This window comes from Leiobunum rupestre, chromosome 5 (assembly GCF_980474605.1).
Source record: "Leiobunum rupestre chromosome 5, qqLeiRupe1.1.hap1, whole genome shotgun sequence".
NCBI lineage: Eukaryota > Metazoa > Arthropoda > Arachnida > Opiliones > Sclerosomatidae > Leiobunum > Leiobunum rupestre.
The window spans coordinates 31,642,668-31,667,143 of record NC_143388.1 but is presented as its reverse complement, the minus strand read 5'-3'; the positions used below and the strand labels follow the sequence as shown (position 1 = coordinate 31,667,143).

Below are 24,476 nucleotides of genomic sequence, written 5' to 3'. Positions count from 1 at the left end.
ACCCTGCCATTGGACGTTGAGAGGTTTCTTAACACTCAGCACTCGGTCCGTCCCAAAGTCATTAAGAAGAAGTTGGAGAGAAAACGCCCATACAAACACAACAGATCCAACATCCACAACCTTCATAACGCAAACACAACAAACTCCACACCCACAACATTCACAACCTACACATAAACATTACAATAACGAAATATCCAATCAAACTGAGTTAAAACTGTCGCGACGGTGAGCGTTGACGAAAAAAGACCAACCAAACCCAACCGCAAAGCAATCCGATAACGCTTACACGGTGGTTTTGTCAACTGCGAACGCAGTGAGCCAAGAAACTGCGTACGCAGTGATTACCCTTTGCCCCGAAAATCCGACAGACAGACCCACCGACAGACAGACACGGTGATTGTATAACCCCTCCTAGGGGACTTTGTCCCCTCGGAGAGGTAAAAACAAGTTGGTGTCATTCGATACAACTCTTCGACGCGCACGCAGGGCCGTTAATTTCCGCCCGTCCAACCAACCCCCTTAAAGGGAGAGTGACCGAAAAAAACAAGTTAATAAATTCATGGGTATTTTTTTTATGAATTTGCGAATTTACATGACTTTTGGTGCCTAAACTACCCAAATGTTTGATATAAATTTAATAACATACACCCATTTGAATCCCAGTTTAAAAATTTCTTTAAACCATATTTCCACTAATTTCAAAGAATTATTTTCGCCACCCACCCACGTATCCTGAGGGTGGGTGGCGCCCAAGCTTTAATCCTTCAACTTAGGATGGAATTTTATATATCTAACGATAGGAAATCACATGGCCTCAACAGCTTTTATATTGGTTTGCCCACCCGCGTATCCAGATGGTGGGCGGTGCGCACTCTTTAACATAGATTGGTAAATTATATATCAAACAATAGGAAATCACATGGGCTAAACAGCTTTTATATCAGTTTTCCCACCCGGGTCTCCTGATGGTGGGCGGCATCCACTCTTTAACTTAGGATGGAAATTTATATATCAAACGATAAGAAATAACGTAGCCTCAACATATTTTGTATTAGTTTGCCTACCTGTCTACTAGGGGTGTATGGGTTTGCCCACTCGAATACACTGATGTGGAACTAATATTACGGCCTGGGCTGACTTGTTTATCAATAGGCAAATTACAATGATGACGTCGCAGGGTTTCAGACGACAACACTCTATACTACGGTTATGTTTAGGCGAAACAATAAAAAACCATGTTTTAACGCACTCTATGGACAGTTGGCACAAAAAATTCAAAATAATTTCTACACGTGAATTAGTTTGTACTAGTTTGTACGCTTGCAAAATAAATTGTTTTTAACACAAAACATATTTTTATTTAAAATACAACATTTTCGTTAATTGCGAATCGCTGTACAATTAAAATATACAATATAAACAACCTCTTTTATAGACATTATACAAAATCAATCTTTCTTTAAAATTGGCACTTTGAAAGGCTTTTTTACTTTAATGGTAACTGGACTAACCAAATTGGGAAGGGAGATGGGCTCACCATACTTTTCCAATAACTTTATTTTCTCTTGGGTCCTTTTACTGACGAGGTCTGCGGGTGAATCAGGTTCGACAGTTATTGGGCTCGATAGTTTAAGACCATCTCTTCGACTAACAGGTGTATTCAGTTTTGACGCGGAGCTATTAGTTTGAACGTAATTCGGACTATATACTGGATAATTAAGACGAATTGGTGGGGGTTCCAAATAGGATGAGAAAATAGGAGATTTATACGTGTTAAACATATTGTTGAGTTTATCTTGAGAAGTTTTTACTACTGTCTTTTCATCTTGAATATTGCTTTTAAATGAATCTATAGCTTCTTTTAAATACGCTTTCTTAGGGACAGTGGTTATTGTAGTAATTTCAGTAGCTATAAGAGTAGGGACTGAACTGCAAACTTCCAAATGCATTCTTAGATTAGAAACAGCAATGAAGTTTCCAATTTTGACGGCATCATTGGCGCAAATATTCTACAAAATGACAAAATGTGTGTTTTTTTTAAATACAGTGCAGTAGTATATGATAATATTTTTTACTTACGTAAACATTGGTGTAAAACTTTATTTGTAACATGTTATTACGGTGATCAACTAAGTAAATTTTTTGAATATCTTCCAAGCCACTGGACAGCACCCTTCGTTCAACCTCAAAAATGAGGCCAACAATGTCAACTTCTTCACATGGAAAGCTGCTATGTTTGCTTCGGAATTTCCAAAATGGCGTTACCTATTTTTTAAGAGGAAAATTAGCAAAATTATTTAAATATATAAGTTGAGTGTATTAATAGTGATAATACCATTCTTTCTAAAAAATTGGCATTATTTTTCAAAACCAACTTTTCATAGTGAGTTTTATTGGTTGCATTCAATTCAATTTGAAAATTTTGGGTTGTAGCTGATCGAGGCACAACATAGGTGACTGAAAAGGCTTTACCTTCATCCAACATTTCAAGCAAGGTTTCATTAGGTCTCCATATCGTTAGCAGGCATGCTATAATTATTATAAAAATTAAGGATTTTTGATAATATATTAAAGAAACTGGACACTTACAAAATTTTGATTTTTCTTCTGTTAATGGCAAACTTAATAATCTAATTTTAATATAACTAACTACATTTCTATTTAATGGAAACTAAAATAAAAAAAATTAATTGAAGGATATGACATAACTATTAAAAAAAATTAAGCCTTTCATTACTTCAGCTGATTTTTTTAATTTGTCAATTTCTCTAGTTATCACAGCGTTTATTCGAGCTTGTTCAGTTTCCTGAAGGGATCGCATATAGTTTTCTAAAATTTGAATTTGCGCATCATTTAATATCTCCTACAATCACAATAATAAATTACAAGACTTCGCAATTTTGGTTAAAAAATAACACAAAAACTCACTTTGAAGCTCATAAAATCTGAATAGGTTTCCATAACTGCATGCAATTCAGCCCCACAATACATATTATTTATTTTTTCTTGGGATGGAACTTTCCCAGCCTTCTTTCTCACTTTAGTTGCGATTAGATTATCCTTTCCTTCCAGCTCAGCCCGTAACTTTGATATCATTTTTTCAAAATAATCTTCTTGCAACTTGTCGTGAATTTGAGTGGCTTTTTTCTCCGCATACGGACCCCTCGTAACAGTATGGCCATCCGGATATCTCTCCATAAACTGAACTGGGTAAATCCTGGAGATTGCGCAATCAATTTTGGGTATAATTCCCCCATCAGGCAATATAGATTGAAGTGGTATTGTAAATGGCTGTGGTCTAGGCTGGAATCCCAATTTGGTATACCAATGAGCAGCTCGGGTTGAATTTGCAGATATTTTCAATGTTAATTCTGGTGGGGCTTCCAAAGGATCACATCCATCATTGAAATCGGAGAGTTCCGCTCCATGAATCACTAATTTTTGACCAACATAAATTTTTTCTTTTTTGACTAATTGGGAAAGTGCTGGGTCTATTGATGCATTGATGCTATACCAGCCATCTGTTAACTCAATCTTAACAAAACTCAAAATTATTAATTAATTTATCCATTTTAGTTTCAAAACTAAGTAATACATACAGTAGTTAAGAGCTCGTGGTCTTCATTGCTCAAGGGTTTATGCACAGTAATTATAGCAGCTACACAAAGTACAATGGTCTTTGCCGGAGTGTCATCTCTCTCCATAATCTTTTTCAGTGGCGATCTTTGACTATTGTCAATTTCTCTATCGTATCTTAATTTTAGCTGATACAAAACATGATCCAATGTTAAGTACCTATTAGTAATAAAAATAAATCTTATGTATAAAAAATAAAATGTACGGCAAGATAATGACTATAAATGAAATATACATACTTTCCACCAAGTTCTGCCGGAAAGCAAGTTTCCATAGATGCCAGTTTCCAAACAATCCATCTGTAATGGTTAAAAACCCATTTTTCTGTGATTAAAGTTGAATCAACCGTTGATAAAGCCATAAAAGCTCTAGAAAAAATATTTATAAAATATATTTATTTTTACAAATACAAATTTAATAACAATATTACGAGCAGATTTCTTCTTTTCCAGCACCTCCATCTGGGTTTAATTGCACTGAAGCATTATCCCCACCAATTAAAACTGAACTTCCTTCAGCCAATTTTTCAAATATAAAATCTTTAGAATTTGTACTTGTAATTTTTAAGGTTTTAGGGTCCACACCATGCTGAAGTATCTTTTTGCAAAAAGTTAAATTATTAGGTAAAGAAAATATCATATTTAAAGAAATTTTTACTCACCTCATCCACAGAATAATGTTGCCTTTGTTTCCCAAATTCTTTCAGAGTTAATTTAAATTCTTTATTAATATATTTCTTACCATAGAGAAGACCAGGTTTAATGAGAGTTGATTTCTGAAAGTCTTTTTTGGTGTCAGATTTCAATTTGGTGTCTGTTTGGTTAGTTTGGGGTTGATTGTCATTCAGTTTCTGTATTTTATTTAAAGGCTGCTCATCATAATATGAATCAAAATTTACCCTTTTAGTATTTAGTATTCTAGGTGAACGAAATGGTGTTGAAAATGTATTTTTCCTAATAAAATTATTTTCTAAAGATCTCAGATGCACAGGTTTTATTTTGCTTGCAACAGATTCGTGTGTGGATGTAGTTTTTGCAATATTTTTAAGGGTATTCGGTATGCTAGAAATGCATTCTTCCTTTTTGTTAAAAACATTTTCTTTGGCTGTTATAAACTTCTTTGCTTTCTCCAAACTCTCATCTGAAATTTTTATAGTTTTGCCCAATCCTGTGCTAAAGCCTTCAAAAGAATTAGCTTCAGATAAATTGCATAAAATTTCTTTCTCTTGATCAGATTCAGAATTGTGTTTTCTTTCTGCAAATTCAACTTTATTCGTATACAGTTCCTCAGTCAATAGCAGACTTTTGGCTTTGTCTATAGCTTCTTCAGAAGCAGTATCTTGCTTGCCTTTAGCACTGACAAAGCCATTAAGTTGTGCTGATTTGCTTAATTCAGTGATGGTATTATAATTTTTTCTTAATGGTGTTTTAAAACTATTTGCATCATTTTTAGCCTTTTCAAAGCATTTATCTGTAACTTTTTCTTCTAATCCTGTGCAGAAATCAACTGTTTCATCATTAAACATGGATTTTGCTTTCACCAGAGCATCATCAGAAACTGCAACTTTCTTTCCTGAGCCAGTGCAAAATCCTAAAGTAGCCTGACAATTGGATGTTGCATCTGGCAGTACTATTGCTTCGTTATCAAATAGGCTTTTAGCTTCCCTCAAAGAATCGTCAGAAAATGAAACTTTCTTTCCTGAACCAGTGGAAAATCCTAATGAAGCCTGACAATTTGATTTCGTACCTTGCAATACCATTGCTTCATTATCAAACAGGCTTTTAGCTTTAATCAAAGAATCGTCAGAAACTGAAACTTTCTTTCCTGAACCAGTGCAAAATCCAACAAATCCTGAAGTATCTTGACAGTTGGATGTTGTGCCAGGTGGTATTATTGCTTCATTGTCAAAAATGCTTTTAGCTTTCCTCAAAGAATCATCAGAAATTGAAACTTTCTTTCCTGAGCCAGTGCAAAATCCTAAAGTAACCTGACAATTCGATGTCGTGCCGGACAGTATAATTGCTTCATTTTCAAATAGGCTTTTAGCCTTCCTCAAACAATCATCAGAGACCAAAATTTTCTTTCCTGAGCCAGTGTAAAATCCTAAAGTAGCCTGACAATTGGATGTTGCATCTGGCAGTACTATTGCTTCGTTATCAAATAGGCTTTTAGCTTTCCTCAAAGAATCGACAGAAAATGAAACTTTCTTTCCTGAACCAGTGGAAAATCCTAATGAAGCCTGACAATTTGATGTTGCATCTGGCAATACCATTGCTTCATTATCAAACAGGCTTTTAGCTTTAATCAAAGCATCGTCAGAAACTGAAACTTTCTTTCCTGAACCAGTGGAAAATCCAACAAATCCTGAAGTATCTTGACAGTTGGATGTTGTGCCAGGTGGTATTATTGCTTCATTGTCAAAAATGCTTTTAGCTTTCCTCAAAGAATCATCAGAAATTGAAACTTTCTTTCCTGAGCCAGTGCAAAATCCAAAAGTAGCCTGACAATTCGATGTCGTGCCGGACAGTATAACTGCTTCATTTTCAAATAGGCTTTTAGCCTTCCTCAAACAATCATCAGAGACCAAAATTTTCTTTCCTGACCCAGTGGAAAATCCTATAAATTCCGATGTACCATTATGATAATGGGCTTCCTTTGGTTGAATTGGTTCATTGAAAACTTCTTTCGATTTTCTCAGAGCAATATCTGAATCTGAAATGTTATTTCCACATCTCAAAAAATCACAACTTCGAATAGAGGGTGAAGTATCTACTGTTAAAGCTAAAACTTTTTTCCCAGATCCAGTGCTTAATCCTGTAAAATTAGAACTGGTTGAAGGACCGAGTGTTGTTCCAATTCCACTATCCACCAATTCTTCATTTCCAAAAAATGAGTTAACTTTTGCAAAAGATTGCTCTGAAACAGTAATTTTTTTTTTACAATCCACACTGAAGCTAGGAATGGACAACACATTTGAGCTAGTAATTGCGCTTCCTAGCCCGCAATCTTCTTCGATGGAAAACAAAGTTTTAACTTTTTCAAAAGCTTTATCAGATACTGTTACTTTTTTGCCTGAAGCCGATGTAAATCCCAAAAATATTTTAGGCTTCGTTGTAGCTTTTTCCTTATTATAATCTCTTAAAACTTCTTTTTTACTAATCTGTTCAATCAGGAATTTTTCAGGTGGTTCACTCTCATATATGAACTCTTCATCAAACATGTCCACTGTAATAGATTTGTTTAAATTTCCATTAACTGGACTGTTATTAATTTCATCTAACTTTAGAACATCTTTTCCAGCAGAGGTTTTAAACAAAACACTATTTTTTGTTTTTTCAAAATCATAGTTGAAAAGTCTTTTGGATATTCCAGTAGTGTTATAATTTTTATTCGATTCGGTTAAAGGTGTGGCAAAATTTGAGCAAGCAATTTTGTTAATTGGGACCTCCAATATGACAGGGGTCACATCATTCTCTTGACTATTCTCAAATTGACTGAAGTCATCCTTTTTAACATAAGATGTTTTGCACGCATGTACACTTTCCACAATTTCAATTGCAGTAGATAATTCTTTTAGAGTTGTCTGAGTTATTGGGAAATCATCAAAAGCTTGAGTAGCAGTTTCATAGGAAGGGTGATATGCAGATTCTCTGGACACTTCATTGACAGTGTCCAGTTCAGGATCAAACGATATTTTCTTAATATAATTGTTATTACCATTTTTCATATTTCGCACTAGCTGAGATCGTGATGGATACAAAAACTTCCTAGTTCTATGTCTTTCTTGATTTGTTGTAGGCTTGACAATTTTGATTGGTAATGGTTCTTCCAATAACATAACATTTGGTGAATTTTCATTTTTTGAAACTGGTGACAGAGGGGTGTGGGAAGAAAGTTTTTTACTAAAATTCTTTTTCAACAAAGGTGTTGATGTTGTTAAATATGATTTGGGATTTTGCTCCTCATCATCGTCCGTAAAAGAGCTATCATCTAGATTATCAAATACTTCAGACACTTGACAAATACCGTCCAATATGGTGGGAGATATGCTATTAGAAAAATAGCAGCTTAAAGATAAATCATCATTCTTAGAAGTTGCTTTTGCATTCATTTCGTGGAAATTGTATTTCAATATTAAAGGTGAATTATTGGCACATTCCAAAATTGGTCTAGATTTTTCTTCAACTACTGGTAAGCATTCATTAGCAATGACTTTCGGAAACTGAAATCTAGTAGAATCACTATCTAAACCATCCTCATTGTCAATTCTGGTTTCATCTTTAAGACTGATAGCTGATTCAAAATAATTGTTGCACTTAAGAGCTATTTCAACATGTTCTATTCTACAAATAGTCTCGGGTAATGTACATCCAATATTTGCGCACTTTTTAACTTCTTTAAGCGGAGTTTGCATGGATACACTCCATTCCATTTCTGAGGAATTTGCAGAATAATCAGCTCCTAAACTTATTTTAATTCGTTTAGGAGTTGATACACTTAAGAAAATTACAAGAATCATAAGATCATGTGATTAAACCAAAATATTATTAAGTTACCTTAATGGGGTTATGGGACTCCATCTGACAAGCTGTGCGGTTTTTGGACATACTTTGACCACAGCACTATTTAAGTCACTTAGCAGACTATCACTCAAGTGTCCATCTTCGCCAGATGATAAAATTGACTCATAACTACTGTTACGCAGCGCTTCCGGCTGACCTGCAGTAATAGAATCAGATTCATCATTGAGATTTTCAAACTCATTGCTGGACTCAAATATGTCCATAGATGAACTAGACAACTCTTCAAGGGAAATATCTAAAAATAATAACAGTAATAAAAATTAAGTTTGCAATCGTATTTTGAACTTTTCAAGTAACATTACCTTTATCTTGGATATTGTCATTGTTAACTAAGTTTTTTAAGTAACTCAAATTTATATTCAGGTCTTTCACTGCTAAAATATGTTGGTTGATAGTTATATATTTCATATCATTATTTAAAATACAAAGACAATTTTGATGATTTTCTCCCTCTTGAGTTGCCATTTCTCAGAAAACAGTGTTTCTAGACAAGGCTTATACGGTACTTACGGTAACTTACCGGGCTACCGCGTCCCGTTTTAACCGTACCATACGTCTAGCCACGACCAACTTAGATTTGCTTGGAAAGTCGCGTATGACTCTTTGGGATGACAAATTATTAAGTTGGCCGTTGTTTGCCAGATGTAAATGAAAACCATAAATGATTGGTCGAAAATAATGAGCCAAAATGTTCTGAATTTTGATAGGTTCAAAGTTAGCTTTTGGCGGGAGATTGACAGATAACAGATTGTTAATTTCTTCTCACAACTTGGCACATGATGTACCATGCTTAAATTATGTCATTTACTTTCGAAAGTTTCTTAACAGAATTTGGTTAAAAATGGAAGAATATTATGAAGAAAGTGATGATATTTTTGAATCTCAATTTGAAGATGAGTTTGAAGCCATGAAAGACCTAGAGAAAGAAGAAGAGTTGAGAGTAAAGTTATATAAAAGGAAACTCGATTTTGACAGTCCAAAGGATGTTCCAGAGGAGGATATTGTTAAGGAGTTGTTTAGTGTTGATGGAAACATATCTCAACCAAATTCCAAAAAACCCAAAATATCCAATAATGTACCATCCACTGCAATGGTAACCCCAACACTCCAGCCTGATGATGAGAATAATAAAGAAAACTTTTTAACAACACTTTCACAAACTTCTAAACCTAAAAAGTCTTCAAATACCATTTATGACACTATACCCATAACTGGTTTTGATGGTGCTAGAATTAACTTGAGGATTCGAAGCATGCAGGATGAATTTGTTGCGCCTAAAAGAGCTGGCCAGCTGTTAGATGTTCCTTACACTGTCTTGAGAGATCAAGTTGAGAGAGACCGCGAAAGAAAACTTTTGAAAAACAGTGGAGGGATGAGACTTCTTGGTGATAGTGAAAATAGAGATTTTTCTCTGGATGATGATTTATCTGACATGCAAATTTTACCGGAAATTGATAATGAACTTCTGTGGGTTGAAAAATATAAGCCCAAAAACTATACAGAGCTACTAAGCGATGATGGCATAAATCGAAGTTTGTTGAGCTGGTTGAAGCAATGGGATAAAGTGGTTTTTGGCACTAATGTTTCTGCAAAAATTCTGCAGCAGGCCAAATTGCCTTACAAAAATACTAATGACAATCAAACAAAGCAATTTGAAACATTAGACGAGCTAAATCGTCCTTTTTACAAAGTAGCTTTACTTTGTGGTTCCCCTGGATTAGGGAAAACAACATTGGCTGATATCATAGCAAACCATGCTGGATACAATGTTGTTGAAATGAATGCCAGTGATGACCGCAGTGTTGAAATTTTCCAAAAACAATTAGAAGCAGCTACCCAAATGAGGTCTGTTATTGGTTCTGACCCTAAACCAAATTGCCTAATAATAGATGAAATTGATGGAGCTCCCGCTCCTGCTATAAATGTTCTAATTTCATTCATTAAAGCGACTAGGGCTGGGAAAAAGAAAACTCCCGTATTATTGCGACCAATTGTTTGTATTTGTAATGATTTGTATAAGCCTTCGTTAAGACCTTTACGACAATTGGCATTTGTGTTGACTTTCCCTCCCACAGCCTCTATACGGTTAGCTAGCAGGCTGTCCAACATAGCTCACAAAGAGAATATAAAAACTGATCGCAATGCAATGTTAGCATTATGCACTAAAACAGAAAATGATATTCGTTCGTGTCTTTCCACCTTACAATTTCTTAGAAATTTGAAAAAACAAGTAACAATTAGAGATATTAATACTAGCACCATTGGCCAAAAGGATATTCAACGGAGCATTTTTAACATTTGGCAAAGCATCTTTCAAATTCCTAGGTCTGTGAAAAAAATGCCCTCTTTAGAAGGGGATATGCAAGATTTAAAGAGAGATGAGACAAGCATATCAGGTAGATTTGTTAAAGTTTTAAGACTAGTACAATCATATGGGGAATATGATAAATTAACGCAAGGGATTTTTGAAAATTATTTGGGAGTTAATTTTAGAGATCCATTAATGGAAAATATTTGTACTGGCACAGATTATTTCTGCGATTGCGATGTTTTTCAAAGCCATATATCGACAACCCAAATTTATTCATTACTTCCCTACTTACCGTATTTAATTACGGCAACTCACTTTTTATTTTCTTCCCTCTCTTACTCAAAAATAAATTACCCATCTGCATTGCAAGATAGCAAAAATAAGATAAATCAAATCTCGAACATAGTAGCCTCTATGACTAATTACGCATCTCCAATTGTGCGAAGCTTTAATAACCCTAGCACCATGATTCTGCAGTTACTACCTTATTTACCATTGTTAATTCAACCCACATTTAGACCAGTTAGCTTTCAATTTTTTAGTGAAAAAGAGAAAGCCGAATTGAAACACGTCATTGAAATTATGATAGCTTACAATTTGGTCTACAGGCAAGAGCGATCGATGGATGGCTTGTACGCGTATGTTCTGGAACCTAACATTGAACAAGTCTCTAAATTTAGTGAATCAAAACCTAATCAGACTCTAACTTACACCACTAAAAATTTGATTACGCGAGAGTTAGAATTGGAAAAGATGAGAAAAAGTGAAAATAAAGAAGTAGAACTTGAGCCTGTTAGTAAAGAGAAGGTGCCAAATTTCAAGCAAAAGTTTAAACCAAAGGTTATTGATATTGTTGAAACTGAAGTTGTTGATTTTTTTGGGCGAAAAGTGGAAAAGAAATCTGAAGATAAGACAAAAGATCAGTCATCTCCGAAAGGAGATATTTGGTTCCACTTCAAAGAAGGTTACACTAACGCAGCAAGAAGAATAGTTTATGTAAAAGACTTGCTTTAAGAAGAATTCACTTATATTGTTAATATAAAATAATTTAATTTTTAAACACTCGTTTACTGATAAATGAAAAGAAAATATGATGTTAATATTACAAATACTCCGATTAAAATGTAGTACATTTAAAAAATAAAAGCTAAGGTTTTTGAAAAATTAGTATGAAAACAAATATGGTTATGATCACTTATTCCAGACATTGAGACTAGTCAGTCTTGATGTAATCGAACCTATTACTCATTTTGGCTTTGCATATCAGCGAACTAGATTGAGCCATAATTTTTCATCTGAAATGGCATTTATGTGTCTTAGTAAGCTGACATGGTGGAGAATAAAATTTGGCAGTCAAAAATCAAACACCAGTAAATTATGTGGTGGTTTATAAACAAATAATATAAAATTCATAGGCGTGATTTATTTTTTGACTTTTGGCCAGGTTTGGGCTCGGTTTGCCACACTGTGCGTCGTCAAGAATGTATTGAATGGCGTCGTACCAAACAGTTTGAGTTTGGAAACTACAAAGGCGGGAGTAGGCCGTATGAATAAACAGTAAACCTATCGGTGTAAAAGACTCGTTTTAAGAATTCACTCTTGCTTGTTTATTTAAAATAATTAAATTTTTAATCACTGGTTTACTGATAAATGAAAGATAATACAATGTTAGTTTTATAAATAAAAAATATTTATAATATTTAAATTTTAGTATTTAAATGTAGTTTATTTTGAAAAAAGAGCTAAAGTTTTCGAAAAATAAGTATAAATAATATTAAATTAAAAAAAGATGCCTTTGAAATCTTATTTTAGTCATTGAAATTAGTCAGTCAGAATGTAATTGCATCTATTATGCATTTGGCTTCACATAGCAGCTGACTGACTAGCTTGAGCCATAAGTTTTCATCTGACATGGCAATAATTCAATGTATTTGTTGGCAACTTTATAGAAGGCCAATATTCTGATTGACCTTCAAATCAAAAGGAATTTCCTTAATCTCAGAGTCCGAGATATTTTATACTTCAAAAATTAAAAGGGCGTGCTTGGCTTCATACCAATCCTGCGTCCTTCGCCATACTGTAGAAATGGGTGTCTGGTCTCTGAAGAAGGTCATCAGGGGAGCCTTCTTCGACCAATTGACCCCGCGAGAAACAGATAACTCTAAAAAAAAATTAAATTAAAAAAAATGCAAAGGGCAATTTTAGTCGATTAAAAAATGAACCAACTTGTCACATTTGATTATAGTATGTAGCCTGTGTGCTATGGTAATTACGGTGCAGCTTGCAAATGCTTCACGGACAGTAGCTTGAATTAAACTATCTGTATCCAAATCCACGGATGCAGTTGCCTCGTCCAATATTAAAATTTTGGTTTGCCTCAATAGAGCTCTAGCCAAACAAACCAACTGTCTCTGTCCTCCACTGAAACAGAATTTCAAATGGTCATAATTTCAACTAAGTTTGAGTAGCTGCATTAAATTTTGTACCTAAGATTATCTCCACCTTCAGTCACAATATAATCCAGTCCACCTTCAAGGGTGGAAATGTGATTTTTAAGATGGGATCTTTCCAATGACGTCCATATTTCTTCATCAGTATGTTCATCCCATGGATCCAGGTTCATCCTCAAAGAACCAGCAAACAGAACTGGATCCTAGGAAAAAATTTAATTTCAGCCATTTATGTGTCTTAGCAAGCTGACATGTAATGCAAAGCTATATTGGTCATGGGCATCCCACCAAAAGGCTGCGCCGTCTTACTCACTTGAGGAATAATGGTCAATTTTGATCTTAAATCATGGGTCCCAATTTTATGGATATCAACACCATCTATCATTATACTTCCTCTGAGTGGTTCAATTATGCGGAACAAGGACAAGATAAGTGATGATTTTCCAGCACCAGTCCTGCCAACAATTCCAACCTATATAATCATAATGGTTTGAGTTAACAGAAAAGTCTTTATTCTAATACTGCGAGAACCCAGACCTTGGAACCGCCTTCGATTGTTAAATTAATTTCCTTCAGAACTGGCTCGAGCCCTTCACGATACGCTGCACTATAATCTTTAATTTCAACCAATCCCTGATCTGGCCATGTAGACTTTGGCTTATTTTCTGCTACTTCCCATTCCGCTTCAGGCTTGAGCATTGAATATTCACGTATCCTTTCTACACCTACTATTTGAGATTCCAGAAAAGCCCCAATCTTCACCATCCATCCCAAGCCTGCACTCAACTACATGTGTCACAGAAATATTTGCATTATATTAGCTCGGTGGATGAATCTCAGTATGTTTCACAATCACCTCTATACAGTAAGTCAATGCCAATCCAAGCACGCCAACGTGAACAGTATCTCGCTCAAATACAGCAATCAGAGCAGTTGCCAAAATGGTAACACTTGATAATATGGCCAAAGCGACGTCGAGCCATCTAAGAGAAACATTTTGGATGAAGTATAAGGTGAAAGACCAACTTTTGGAATGTTGGCTCTTACCTTCCTACAAGCAATCTAGTATAGTAACATTTCATATTTTCATCTACTTTCTGATGGGAACGGTCTATAAAATACTGCTGCGCGTTGTAGGCTCGGATGCTTGAAGTTCCTTGAATGGTCTCTGTGAAGTTCGAGTACACTGGCGATCGCGTCACTGAATCGAACCGTCTCAGTTGGTTGTTCGTCAGAATGTAAATTTTCTGTTCGAAACATGAAGAATTCTTCAATCTCCTAATTACTACTTCTTTAAGGTAAAGTGGATGGGACGACTTACCAGAACAAAGTAGTAAATAATAGTAGTAGTCAACATGAAAGGAATAATATACACGGACGCCAATGCAATCAAGATAAACGTAACGGGTATCCAACACAATGTGTTCAGCATATTGCCTACTGACCATGGTAGCTGCTCATCTACTGATTGAACATCTTTGCTAAACCTGTTATACAACGCCCTCCAAACATCAGACAAATTTTAAAGTCGCGAATTGGAATTTCTCTCACATACCTGTTCAAAATACGTCCAACAGGTGTGGTATCAAAGAATGATAAGGGACACTTGATGATGCAATCCAAAAGATCATAGTGCAAATTGCGCGCTGCCTTGACAGCTCCGTAGAACAGTATAATGTAGCAAAGAAAAATCATCAATGCTTCAAAAATAACCCAAGACTTATAATCAAGACACACAAAAAACTCCATTAGAAACACTAACAAGATTAAGAACTAACCTAAGCCAAAGATGATTCCTCCATAGACACCGAGTCCATCTATCTGGCTGGACAATCCAGTTGTGTTGGTTGACCAATGGCTGAGCCACAAGCCAGAACCAGTCTTTAAAATTAATTACCAGTACATTATTATTAGCCTATGGATTATTCATCGTGGTGAGTATCTTTACCTCAAAAATTGCTGACAACATGTTGAAAACGAAAATAACTATAAATAAGACTACTCCAATGTGTTTGATGTAGGAGCCATAGATTTCCCATTTGACCTGCAGCATTTCAAATTAAAATTAAAATTAAATTTAATGATAAAAATCTCTAGACGCACCTTCCCCATTTCCATCGACTCTTCTTCGGTCAAATGATCTACCGCGAAATTTTGTTCTTCCTCTAGTTGGGATTCGTTGCTCATAACAGACACTTGTGTCTTCATGGATATTTGCCTATTCACTACAAGGTTTCCTTGAGGCAATTCTAGTTTCCCAACATTTTCCTCCGGCTCTTCCTCCTTGTGTTCTTGATTAAGATGCTCTTTAATGAAATCGGCGAATTTCCCACGATCTTTCATCAACATCTCGTAGGTGCCTTGTTCCGCAACTTCTCCGTTCGCCAGAACAATAATCTCATCCACTTCGGACAGGAAGGCGATATTATGCGTGGCCAGAATCCTCGTCTATTAGAACTCAATTTAGTTAGCACCGCCGTTGAATGGCCCAAACCCAATAGCCAACGTTACTTTTCTTTTCAGAGTACCAGTGGGACCTATAACTTCTTTAAACAACTGGGCCGCCACGTTGGCGTCTACCGCGCTCAAAGGGTCATCGAGTAGGTAAACCTCTTCGTCTTGGTACACGGCTCGTGCTAAACTTATCCTTTGTTTTTGACCACCGCTAAGATTGATTCCCTGCAAGAATTGATCAATACTTATTAATTAAATGTCGCAATGAAGAAAAGTGGACCATCAACTACTACTTTTTCTCCGATTTCCGTCATGTCACCGCCAGTTAGTATTTCTAAATCAGCTCTCAAGGCGCAACCGTCCAGCACTTTGTTGTACCGCCTTTGATTGTACGACTTCCTGAAGATGATGTTTTGTTTCAAGGTACAATTTTGGATCCATGCTTGTTGGGGAACGTAGGCGATGGAGCCCTTCGATTAAAAACTATTTTTAGATTCTGAGACGCGTGAAGTAAATGCCAATAGTTGCCGCGACTTACTACTTTGCTCATGGTACCAGACGTCAGGGGTACTTCGCCCAATATAGCCGATAAAATGGACGACTTTCCCGCTCCAACGGGACCGACGATTGCCACTAGGGACCCTTTCTTAACATTCAAAGTAATGTTTTTCAAGACGGGTTCTGCAGTCATGTCCCATCTCAAAGTAGCATTCTTTATGTTAATGGCATCCCCTAATCAATAAATGAAACATTAACTCCGTAATTAGTTCGGAAAATCTGGCTCGCTAATACCTATATCGACGGTGTCTCCGACAGTCCTGTAGTTCAACTCTTCGCAAAGTAAAAAGGTCTTCAATCGTTTGAGCGATACGATACACTGTGGAATTAACAAAAGTTACCAAGTGTCCTCGAAACTAGCGGCCAAGAACTGCAATAGAAAATGTAACAAACTTTGATCATCCTGGTTAACAAATCGGGTAGCATTCCCATAGGGGCGCGCAAGAGCCCAATCAGAGAAAGAGAAACGAAGGCTATTTCTGCCGTCAGTTGATGGTCGCTATTTGAGAGCAGAAAGGTACTAAAACAAGCCAGGCACACCTACAAAGTGAACGTTTAGAAAATGAAGCGTCGCGCATTCATAATAATGCGACACTCACCACGAAGGGAGCCGCGACCCAAAGAAACACGAAGAACGAATCCAAGTAGGCCCCTTTCCTCAGAAACTCCAATTCTTCGTCCCGCGTTTCCAGCACTTTTTTCATGAACGGTTTCTCCCAGGCGTACAGTTTTAAGACCTTAATCCCATTGAGGATTTCGCTCATTTGTTTGAGACGTTTGTCCTTCCTGGCCATCATTTGTTCCTGTTAGAAGAACCCTGAATGAATCGTTACACGCCAAAGACCAACCGCGTTCCTAATTGGATATTACTTGAAAGTAATCGACTTTGCTTCCCAGCAAGTACGAGAGCGGCGACAGGAAAGCGAATACGCCCAAACTAGCCAAACTGGAGGGACCCAAGTAGTACCACAGGTACCACAACGTCAGACCGATACGCAACGGTATGCTCAGGAACTGGTACACGTACGACGTGAATTCGAATATCTCCTCCGTGTCGACCGACATCAAGTTGGTGATCTCGCCGGCGGAGTAGTTCTTCTTGGCCGAGTTGCTCAATAACAAAATCTGTCGTACAAGGTCAGAGGTTAAGTCGAGGCAGCACTACGTACCATAATTGTATAACTATTTTTCACCGAAGTGCGTCAGTACTCTATTTTCCGCGTGTTAATTTTTTAATAAGGAGGCATTCCTAAAAAGACCACACTTTTTTGGTGCTCTTTGCCTCGTCGATATGGTAAGCGCGTGCAGGAAGCCGTAGGATCGACAAGTGATAATTTATCTTTTTGAGAATGACGTAAATTTTGCGTTAACACATAGTCCAAATAATTATTGATAGCTAACTGACACACTTATGGCAATAAACCAGGTTGTTACCTTTCGGTAGACGGCGCTAATTAGAGCATTTTTGACTTGAACGGAAGCTACCAATGGGAAGTATTGCGCTAACGAGTCGATGACTGATTCGGATATGATGAAAAACCAAAACGAGAAAGCGTAGAAAAATCCGTGCCAATACTGTTCGTCGGTAGCGACGAAGTTTAACAATTTGCTGTAATACATACAAGGAAGGTTACGCGCGAATATAAGGGAGTGAAGTGCGTGAGTGGCGTACCTCAATAAATAAGGAGGCCCGAAAGTGAGCATGACTGAAATGAATTCGAAGACGCCGCCCAAGACAAAAGGCCACCACGAAACATTCCACAAAGTTCGGATCAGTGGAATCTTAATCGGATTTTGAATGACCACTTCCGGAGCACTTGAGCTATCCCTCTCTTGTATAGCTCTGCAATGCAATAACTCCGGTTAATAGACTATAGTAAGCAGAAATCAGGTTTGTTCTGTTAAGAGGTCAGTGTACTCTCGGATTCCAATGCAACTCCTTCGTCAGTTTCAGGCAGGGGGGGGGGGATTTAACTGCGCTCTTTTGCGCCATTTATACTGAAACCCCAAATAAAGCAAATTTTGATTTACCAATATAATTATTGTCATCCTTATTATTTCAAAATCGCTACGCCCCCTTTAGTTCGCCATTGAAACCTAGATAGATAGCGGCTAAGGAAGACGCTATTAGTTTTTCCTCATCGTTATTCGTAAATTTTCCTTAATAAATAATGATACTTGAATTTTAATATAATTTTTGTATCTGTGGCTTATATTTTCATAAGTTTATTTAAGAAAACACGTTTTTGTGACTTTTTAATTTGTCTGTAGCAGACGCTAGATCATAGGCGCAACCTCGGAGAAGCTAGCGCCGTTACGCCACCTAGACTCGTTTCGGTCGCGAATAGAATAGTATGTTAAGATGCGTAGAGCCTATGTTCAGTGTAGTATAATTTTCCCGCTAAAATTATAGTAGTTCCACTAGCGGTCGTTAGATGGCGTAACAAGAGACCAGCAGGAAAATAACGCGCTTCTGACGAACGATTTACAATTAATTATACGGCAGAGACAGTTCCGTACGCTGACCTCTCCATAACGGGATCCTGACTGTACGAAGGATCATACCTAGCGCTAGGAAGGAAGTAGGCATCGTACACCCGAGTGACGGTGGCTGATCGCATGTCCTTGCACAAAGGATCCACATGGTCGATTTCTAATTTCCGCTTTGTCCCAAGGATTACGATTCTTACAAAACCAAAACCATCGCTGTTAATATTGGTTTGGAAAATAACGGTAATGCGTGCAATACGAACGTACTTGGTCGCCCATGAGAATGTCAAAATGGCAAATAATGAATTTCTTTTACAGGGACAATTGTCCTAATGAAGATATTAAATTTAATTTATTATTATTAATTTTCTAAAAGCTTATTGTCTTTGGCAAAGTGCGAGGACAGCGTGTTATATTCGCACACTGCAACTCTAACAAGCGTTAAGGAACATTTTATTATAATAATTATATTTTAAACAAAGTCAGTCTATGCAATGCAAGTGGTATCTTTGAAAACGAAATTTGCGGTAGTGGCGGAGGGCGAACGAGCAAGGTCCTCACCTTCGACGAATTGACACTAATTTATCACCTGAATGTCGTCCTCGTTATCTAGCACTTCAAACGTGGAGGGCGTCTCGCAAAAAGAATTCAATATTAACAGTATAGGTGAAATGACGGTTGAGATGACTATTACGATGCTGTTGATTTTCTCCCACACGGATTGCTCCTACGAATAACCACATGTTTATCAATATATGAATCATGCAAGTTTTCTCAATATATGAATCACGCAAGTTTTCTCCATATATGAATCATTCAAGTTTAACTTCGAACGTATTCCAACTAAGCAGCGCTTAAATAGATTTCATGCAAGTCAAAGGTTTCATACCATAGCCGGGAGTAGTGGCGTACTCCTGTAATCCTAAGCGTCTGGGAGGCAGAGTTTGTGGATGGCCGTGTGAGGACGACCACCAATACCCCAACGGGTGGTCGGGATACTTCCACCGCGAGTGTCCCTACCCTTGTTCCCACGTATCCCCCCGTTGGCGTGGCCGTTACACATATCTCACCCTGATTAATCAGTTATAGTGTGCTGGTGTCTAAGGCCTTGGGTCGACACCGATGTGTAGATAACAAAAAAAAGGTATCATGCCATATGCGTCACCAGCCGGAAGGTCGATATTTTGTTTATAGTTAAGGTGACCTGCGTGAATTGAATAATTTTTCAGATAAATGACTAGGGTTTCACGCACGTATCTACAAATTTAAAGCACTCTGTAGTGTGATTGTAGGACCATAGGAGGAATTTTCCCAAATCAGCACAATCACAGTGTCTGTTGGAATACGCTCGCCACGCGCGAATTTGACCATATCGCCTTACTATCAACGTTTGAGTGAACTCCTTGTACGTCAGCGCTGAGTAGGCGATGCATTGCAAAAGCCAGAACAAGGGCAACGCGTTGGACACCAAAATACCCCTCTGCTTGGCGTAGGCGCTTAGGAATAGGATTATCACCTATAAAAATGCAATATTATCTCAATGTCCCAACAATGCGGATTTTATGGGGAAACGTACGTAAGTAACTGCCTCAATCGCCACTCCGCACAGATTTGACAATTCCACATGTCTAGTGTCTTCGTTTTCATAAATCACTAACAAAGACACTAGTTTGATCGCTGTTATGATGAACATGATCGTATTCAGTAGCTAGAAAACGAAAGTTTAAAAAATAAAAAGGTGCATCAAAAGTAAATAGAGGGTTAATATTTGCAAAAGCGACATAAGACCCAAAAGTGTGTCAGTACGATAAATGTTTAATGGGAGCTTTTCTCGAAGTAAAAAGGGGGAGTGGGAGAGGGGGTTGAAAATACGTCATCAAAATTTGAAATTTTCTCCACTCCAGCGCCGCCGAGTGAGGCGTTTTAGAACGTATGTCTACGGGCGAGTTAATCGGAGAGAAAATCGCGCCAGACCATAGACTAAATTTACCGTTACTAGTACTATTCCAACTAGTAGGTTATGTAGTCTATTGTGAGACTAGCTCTCAGTAAATATTTTAACGGGCGCAAAGGTAGAGTTGACACACTTTTGGGTCTTATGTCACTTTTGATATTTGTGACGAGCTATTTGAGGGCAAAATATTTTTAATGATTTCGCTTACATCTCTCATACCTGTTTTACAGGGATTTTATCGAAACGTATACTCCGCCGCGGTAAAAAAAGTTCGCTGCTTTTTGAGGCTTTGAAAAATTACATTCTAAAATTTTGCGCAGTTATTTCTTATTTATAACTAATCAAAGTATAATAATTTATTATTTGACATCGTGAAATAGGTCAATGTTTTACCCAGAAGTAACCAGATGAGCACAATTTTTAAAGGGAATATAACCTCCCCCAAAAGTACCAATATTGTCCGCTCCCTACTATGGGTCTCGACATTTTTGGCGCTGCTTAGTGTTACTTAGTGCTTGGTTCCTGATGTAATCCCTAAAATAGTCAGGGTCTTCCAGAGGGTTTTCCAAAAACCGATTGGAGGTTATATTCCCTTTAGGACGCGAGTTTGCGGCGATTCTATTGGCTCTTTGAATAACGCGTTGTCGATCTAATTTAAACACACGCAATGATAGAAAGAGGTCAGTCTAAGATTTTTCTCTTCATTTACTTTTGACTGTCTTCAACATTTTCGAATAATTTTATTTTATCCAAAAAAAGTAAAATATAGATTTTAGCTTTCGATAAAGAAAGACCTTAATAGAGAGCTTGTGGGTATGTAGATGGTACACAATGAAGCTACGTCCACAGTCCTACAAGTTTTCTATTATCTGCCACATCCTAAATAATTTCTTTACCGATTGATATCATACGAAAATTAATCACCGTTGATAATGCGATATTTATAACGAAAAGCGCATGGTGACACGAGCCGGTAACAACCCTTCGATATAAAACCATTTGGAGAAAGTCAAGTGGTCTAAGCTCACTGATAAGACGATCACAATGAGAGTTACGAATTTAAAACAAAAGGTTGATTATTTTTGAAATCTCGACCTAAAAAATTTGTCAGAAAGCTTTCTCAGCGCCTGATAAGAAACGTCCTCTTACCTGTTTGACAATGTGCAGCCATGTCAATTTGTTGGGTCGGTTTCTGCTGCGACACGCTTGACGCAGTTCGTACACCGCCCATAACCAGTAAACGACGCACGGTACAAATACCAAGACCGTCGACTCGAAACAATTAGTCAGCTCCGGATTTGTGGTATTCCACGTTAACGAGGAGTCCTTCAAAAATTATAGTTGTCATATTCAAGAACTATTGTCGTAGCCAAGGTTGGTTCTGGCGCGCGCAATGAGGAAGACTTTTACTCCTGACTATGCTGAAGATGGCGCTATACAAAATTAGGCGACCTTCCCGCTTCTATTTTGTTAAATGGAACGTGCTTCGCGCCGTTATTAAATAGAAGCGGTAAAGCCCCCTAGTGTTGTGTAGCGCCATCTTCAGCATAGGCGGAGTACCAATATTCCTGATTATTAAATATTAATGAGAAAGCCCATAATGTGAAATAGCAATTTGCAATAAAAAATTACAGTTGTTATATTTAGGATCATAAAAAATGCTTCAGTTTGGACTAATAGTAAAAATATCACAGGGAAACTGCCTTTCTTTAATTTTAAACCAGCTATCATTAAAGCCCCGTTTTCAATCACGATTTTTCCGAACAAAAATCACGCTTTTGCGTCAAAAGCAACCGCGAGAAGCTTCTCTATCGGCTTTTTTGTCACGAGAAGCAGATATCTAAATGGATTTGATATAGGCTTCTTTTGAAATAAAAGCGCGTCAAAAAAGCAAAAGCGAAAAGCCTGAAATTTATCGTAATTGAAAACGGGGCTCAAGATATATTTAAAAAATAAATTACATCAAAGAATCACAATGATATCGCGAACTGTTTAAATAGCGTTTTCAAGGCGAAAGTTTTGATGTCATATACATTCGCGAAAACAGCTTGAACCTTGGATTAATAAATGTTCTGCTTAAACACCGGTGTCGTATTTGAGTAGGATGGGATATTTTAAATAGAGTTAGTTTTAAACTCGGAAACATCATCGTAAATGAACATATGATTAAACAGCAAAAAGAAGTGACGATGGCATGGTAAAAAGACTCGTTTGAAAAAACAAGCCCTTTTCTCTAGCCATGTCCAGCCCAGTAAACGCCAAAAATAAGCCTTGGTGTAAATACTATCGCGATAACACGGCTAAATTAATTAAAAAAAAAGGAAATTAAACGATAAAGCTCACCCATAAAGTGGAATTCCCACAAAAACCGTAATCTGCCACCATTATTCAACCTCTTTAAAGTTTGGCGAGTAATAAAAACACGTGAAACGGGAAAAAATTACATTTGCGGAAAGTGCTCAATCGCATTGCGCGCGAATGTGCGGTAATCTCTCTTCGAATGCCGCTTATGCCGGTATACGCGGCGAGGCACAGTGCTTTTATTCGACTTTGGGTCATAATATTTGAAGGGGGATGCCGGTAAAACACATGGACCTATCACGTGTACAACAAGAGAAGAGCCTCATTGGCTTTCACCCGATTGTGTAATTTTCGTTTAATGGGCGCGTATTTTGTAGCTATCCAATTATGTATTTTTACTATTACTACGGCATTTTCGATAAATAGCTACGATTTAAATGTTAAAGCTTTTTCCAAGTGATTCACGGTTTCATCAGAATATGAAACTCAAAATCTATCAGAATCTTGATTAGCGAGAAGATACCGCGTTGGGAAATCCGCGAAACTGGGGCCGTGAATCTTCGACGAAAGAATCTACAAAATTAGCGCGCCTGAGCCTGTTTGAAGAGAGGATTCAATCCAAAGGGTCAATAACATACGGACGTTTTTTATAGAGAAAACGGGCTACTCTAAAGCCTTTAAATTTCATACCGTTCCGTTATTAAAAAGCGAATTTTTATATTCTATCGTAAAACTACCTATTTTAGTCACTTACTATTGATTTTTAGAAGTCAAAATAAATACAGTTGAAAAAACAAACGCACCTGTGAATATTTGAGGCATTGAATGGTAGCTTCCATCAAGCATATCTCAATAAAGAATATCAAGAAAAATTCTCCAAATGTTTTCTTTTGTAGCAGAACAAGTTTTAAATTGTTCACCGCTATCAGATCATTGACACTTAAAACCCTCGCAGATCATCTTTTACCGTTTATTTTTATTTTAAGGAGTACAGTTAAATATTCTAACAGTAAATAAATTTATAACAGAAACGGAAATAATTCCTTGGGATAGGGGTAAGATTTTGTGAAACTGATAACCTAGATATTAATATGTAAACAGAAGTTTATTTTATTTCAAAAATATGGTTGAGCTTGAGAATAGTGAACTCGACCTTTAAAAAATTTATCTTTAGGATCGCAAACTTGGTCAGACCTGCTTAAAGCAATCGAAAATAGAAGTTTCAAATATGTTTGTCTATGGGAGTGGGGACACTTACCCCCAATAATATCGCGTCTGTGGGATTGGGGAAAACATTTCAATGGGATAATATTACTTTTATCATAAGTAACGTAATAGTGGTTAGTTTGACAATTCCAGTTATTTTAATGCTAAATTTTCTGACTGAATAATTTTTTCAACACAGACACTCGCGCCCTACTCCGACTTGGACTCGCAATAAAACTAAATAGTATTTTATCGTCCGTGGTAATCCTATATTTCGGTTTTGGAATATTTTAGACACTAGATAAGGGGCAGATGCTGAACTGAACCTTGATCGCGCAATTGCTCTGAAAATAATATCGGTGATAATTTTTGTTAATTAACATACTTATTATTGTTATGTTACTTATGCTTTTATGAGAGATTAAATGAAATAATATTGCCAGAAGTTAACGATTAACTTCTGATAATACGTCTACGTACGAAAGAAAAAGAAGCCCGAAGTAAATATAACAATTCCCAAATAGTGACGT

At 36.9% G+C, this 24,476-nt stretch overlaps 3 protein-coding genes across 4 annotated transcripts; 1 reads left to right on the top strand and 2 right to left on the bottom strand.

Annotated features, from left to right (window-relative positions):
• Positions 1-1,344: 1,344 nt before the first annotated feature.
• On the bottom strand, positions 1,345-8,739 carry LOC149944156 (uncharacterized). 2 transcript variants are annotated; one of them, XM_090176784.1, is made up of 12 exons: positions 8,525-8,730; positions 8,196-8,457; positions 4,301-8,135; positions 4,070-4,236; positions 3,879-4,007; positions 3,603-3,798; positions 2,932-3,537; positions 2,741-2,866; positions 2,593-2,674; positions 2,339-2,532; positions 2,083-2,268; positions 1,345-2,012 (listed from the first exon to the last, which is right to left on the bottom strand). In XM_090176784.1, the coding sequence occupies exons 1-12, from the start codon at positions 8,685-8,687 to the stop codon at positions 1,452-1,454; spliced, it is 6,507 nt and encodes a 2,168-aa protein (XP_090032910.1). In that variant the 5' UTR covers positions 8,688-8,730; the 3' UTR covers positions 1,345-1,451. The 2 variants fall into 2 exon arrangements, 1 of the variants encoding a protein (XP_090032910.1); XR_016481093.1 differs by lacking the exons at positions 1,345-2,012; positions 2,083-2,268 and having other exon boundaries at positions 2,484-2,532; positions 2,741-2,832; positions 8,525-8,739.
• Positions 8,740-9,007: 268 nt separating this feature from the next.
• Positions 9,008-11,679, top strand: LOC149944155 (chromosome transmission fidelity protein 18 homolog). Its single transcript, XM_090176786.1, has 2 exons — positions 9,008-10,067; positions 11,142-11,679. The coding sequence occupies exons 1-2, from the start codon at positions 9,064-9,066 to the stop codon at positions 11,545-11,547; spliced, it is 1,410 nt and encodes a 469-aa protein (XP_090032912.1). The 5' UTR covers positions 9,008-9,063; the 3' UTR covers positions 11,548-11,679.
• A 570-nt stretch (positions 11,680-12,249) lies between these two features.
• LOC149944154 (multidrug resistance-associated protein 1-like) lies at positions 12,250-23,210 on the bottom strand. The gene is made up of 29 exons (XM_090174485.1): positions 22,783-23,210; positions 21,589-21,765; positions 20,062-20,193; positions 19,867-20,001; positions 19,075-19,212; positions 18,753-18,814; positions 18,561-18,680; positions 17,668-17,838; positions 17,430-17,604; positions 16,866-17,120; positions 16,595-16,798; positions 16,389-16,535; positions 16,230-16,314; positions 15,976-16,169; positions 15,731-15,907; positions 15,495-15,662; positions 15,087-15,431; positions 14,932-15,027; positions 14,762-14,864; positions 14,539-14,683; positions 14,305-14,470; positions 14,031-14,230; positions 13,840-13,966; positions 13,521-13,769; positions 13,297-13,455; positions 13,020-13,186; positions 12,760-12,954; positions 12,589-12,694; positions 12,250-12,503 (listed from the first exon to the last, which is right to left on the bottom strand). Exons 1-29 carry the CDS (start codon positions 22,822-22,824, stop codon positions 12,477-12,479), a joined length of 4,467 nt encoding a protein of 1,488 aa, XP_090030611.1. The 5' UTR covers positions 22,825-23,210; the 3' UTR covers positions 12,250-12,476.
• Between the last annotated feature and the right edge of the window lie 1,266 nt (positions 23,211-24,476).

What these genes read in the sequence shown, in the direction of transcription:
- LOC149944156 (XM_090176784.1), bottom strand. Translation starts at nt 8,687, where the DNA reads ATGGCAACTCAAGAGGGAGAAAATCATCAAAATTGTCTTTGTATTTTA. An exon ending in CCGGCAGAACTTGGTGGAAA is followed by an intron (nt 3,799 to 3,878) that starts GTATGTATATTT and finishes TATTACTAATAG; the next exon opens with GTACTTAACATTGGATCATG. An exon ending in ACCACGAGCTCTTAACTACT is followed by an intron (nt 3,538 to 3,602) that starts GTATGTATTACT and finishes AGTTTTGTTAAG; the next exon opens with ATTGAGTTAACAGATGGCTG.
- LOC149944155 (XM_090176786.1), top strand. Translation starts at nt 9,064, where the DNA reads ATGGAAGAATATTATGAAGAAAGTGATGATATTTTTGAATCTCAATTT. An exon ending in GAAGCAGCTACCCAAATGAG is followed by an intron (nt 10,068 to 11,141) that starts GTCTGTTATTGG and finishes TTTGGTCTACAG; the next exon opens with GCAAGAGCGATCGATGGATG.
- LOC149944154 (XM_090174485.1), bottom strand. Translation starts at nt 22,824, where the DNA reads ATGGTGGCAGATTACGGTTTTTGTGGGAATTCCACTTTATGG. An exon ending in ACTAGATTGCTTGTAGGAAG is followed by an intron (nt 13,967 to 14,030) that starts GTAAGAGCCAAC and finishes TGTTTCTCTTAG; the next exon opens with ATGGCTCGACGTCGCTTTGG. An exon ending in ACTATAATCAAATGTGACAA is followed by an intron (nt 12,695 to 12,759) that starts GTTGGTTCATTT and finishes ATTTTTTTTTAG; the next exon opens with AGTTATCTGTTTCTCGCGGG.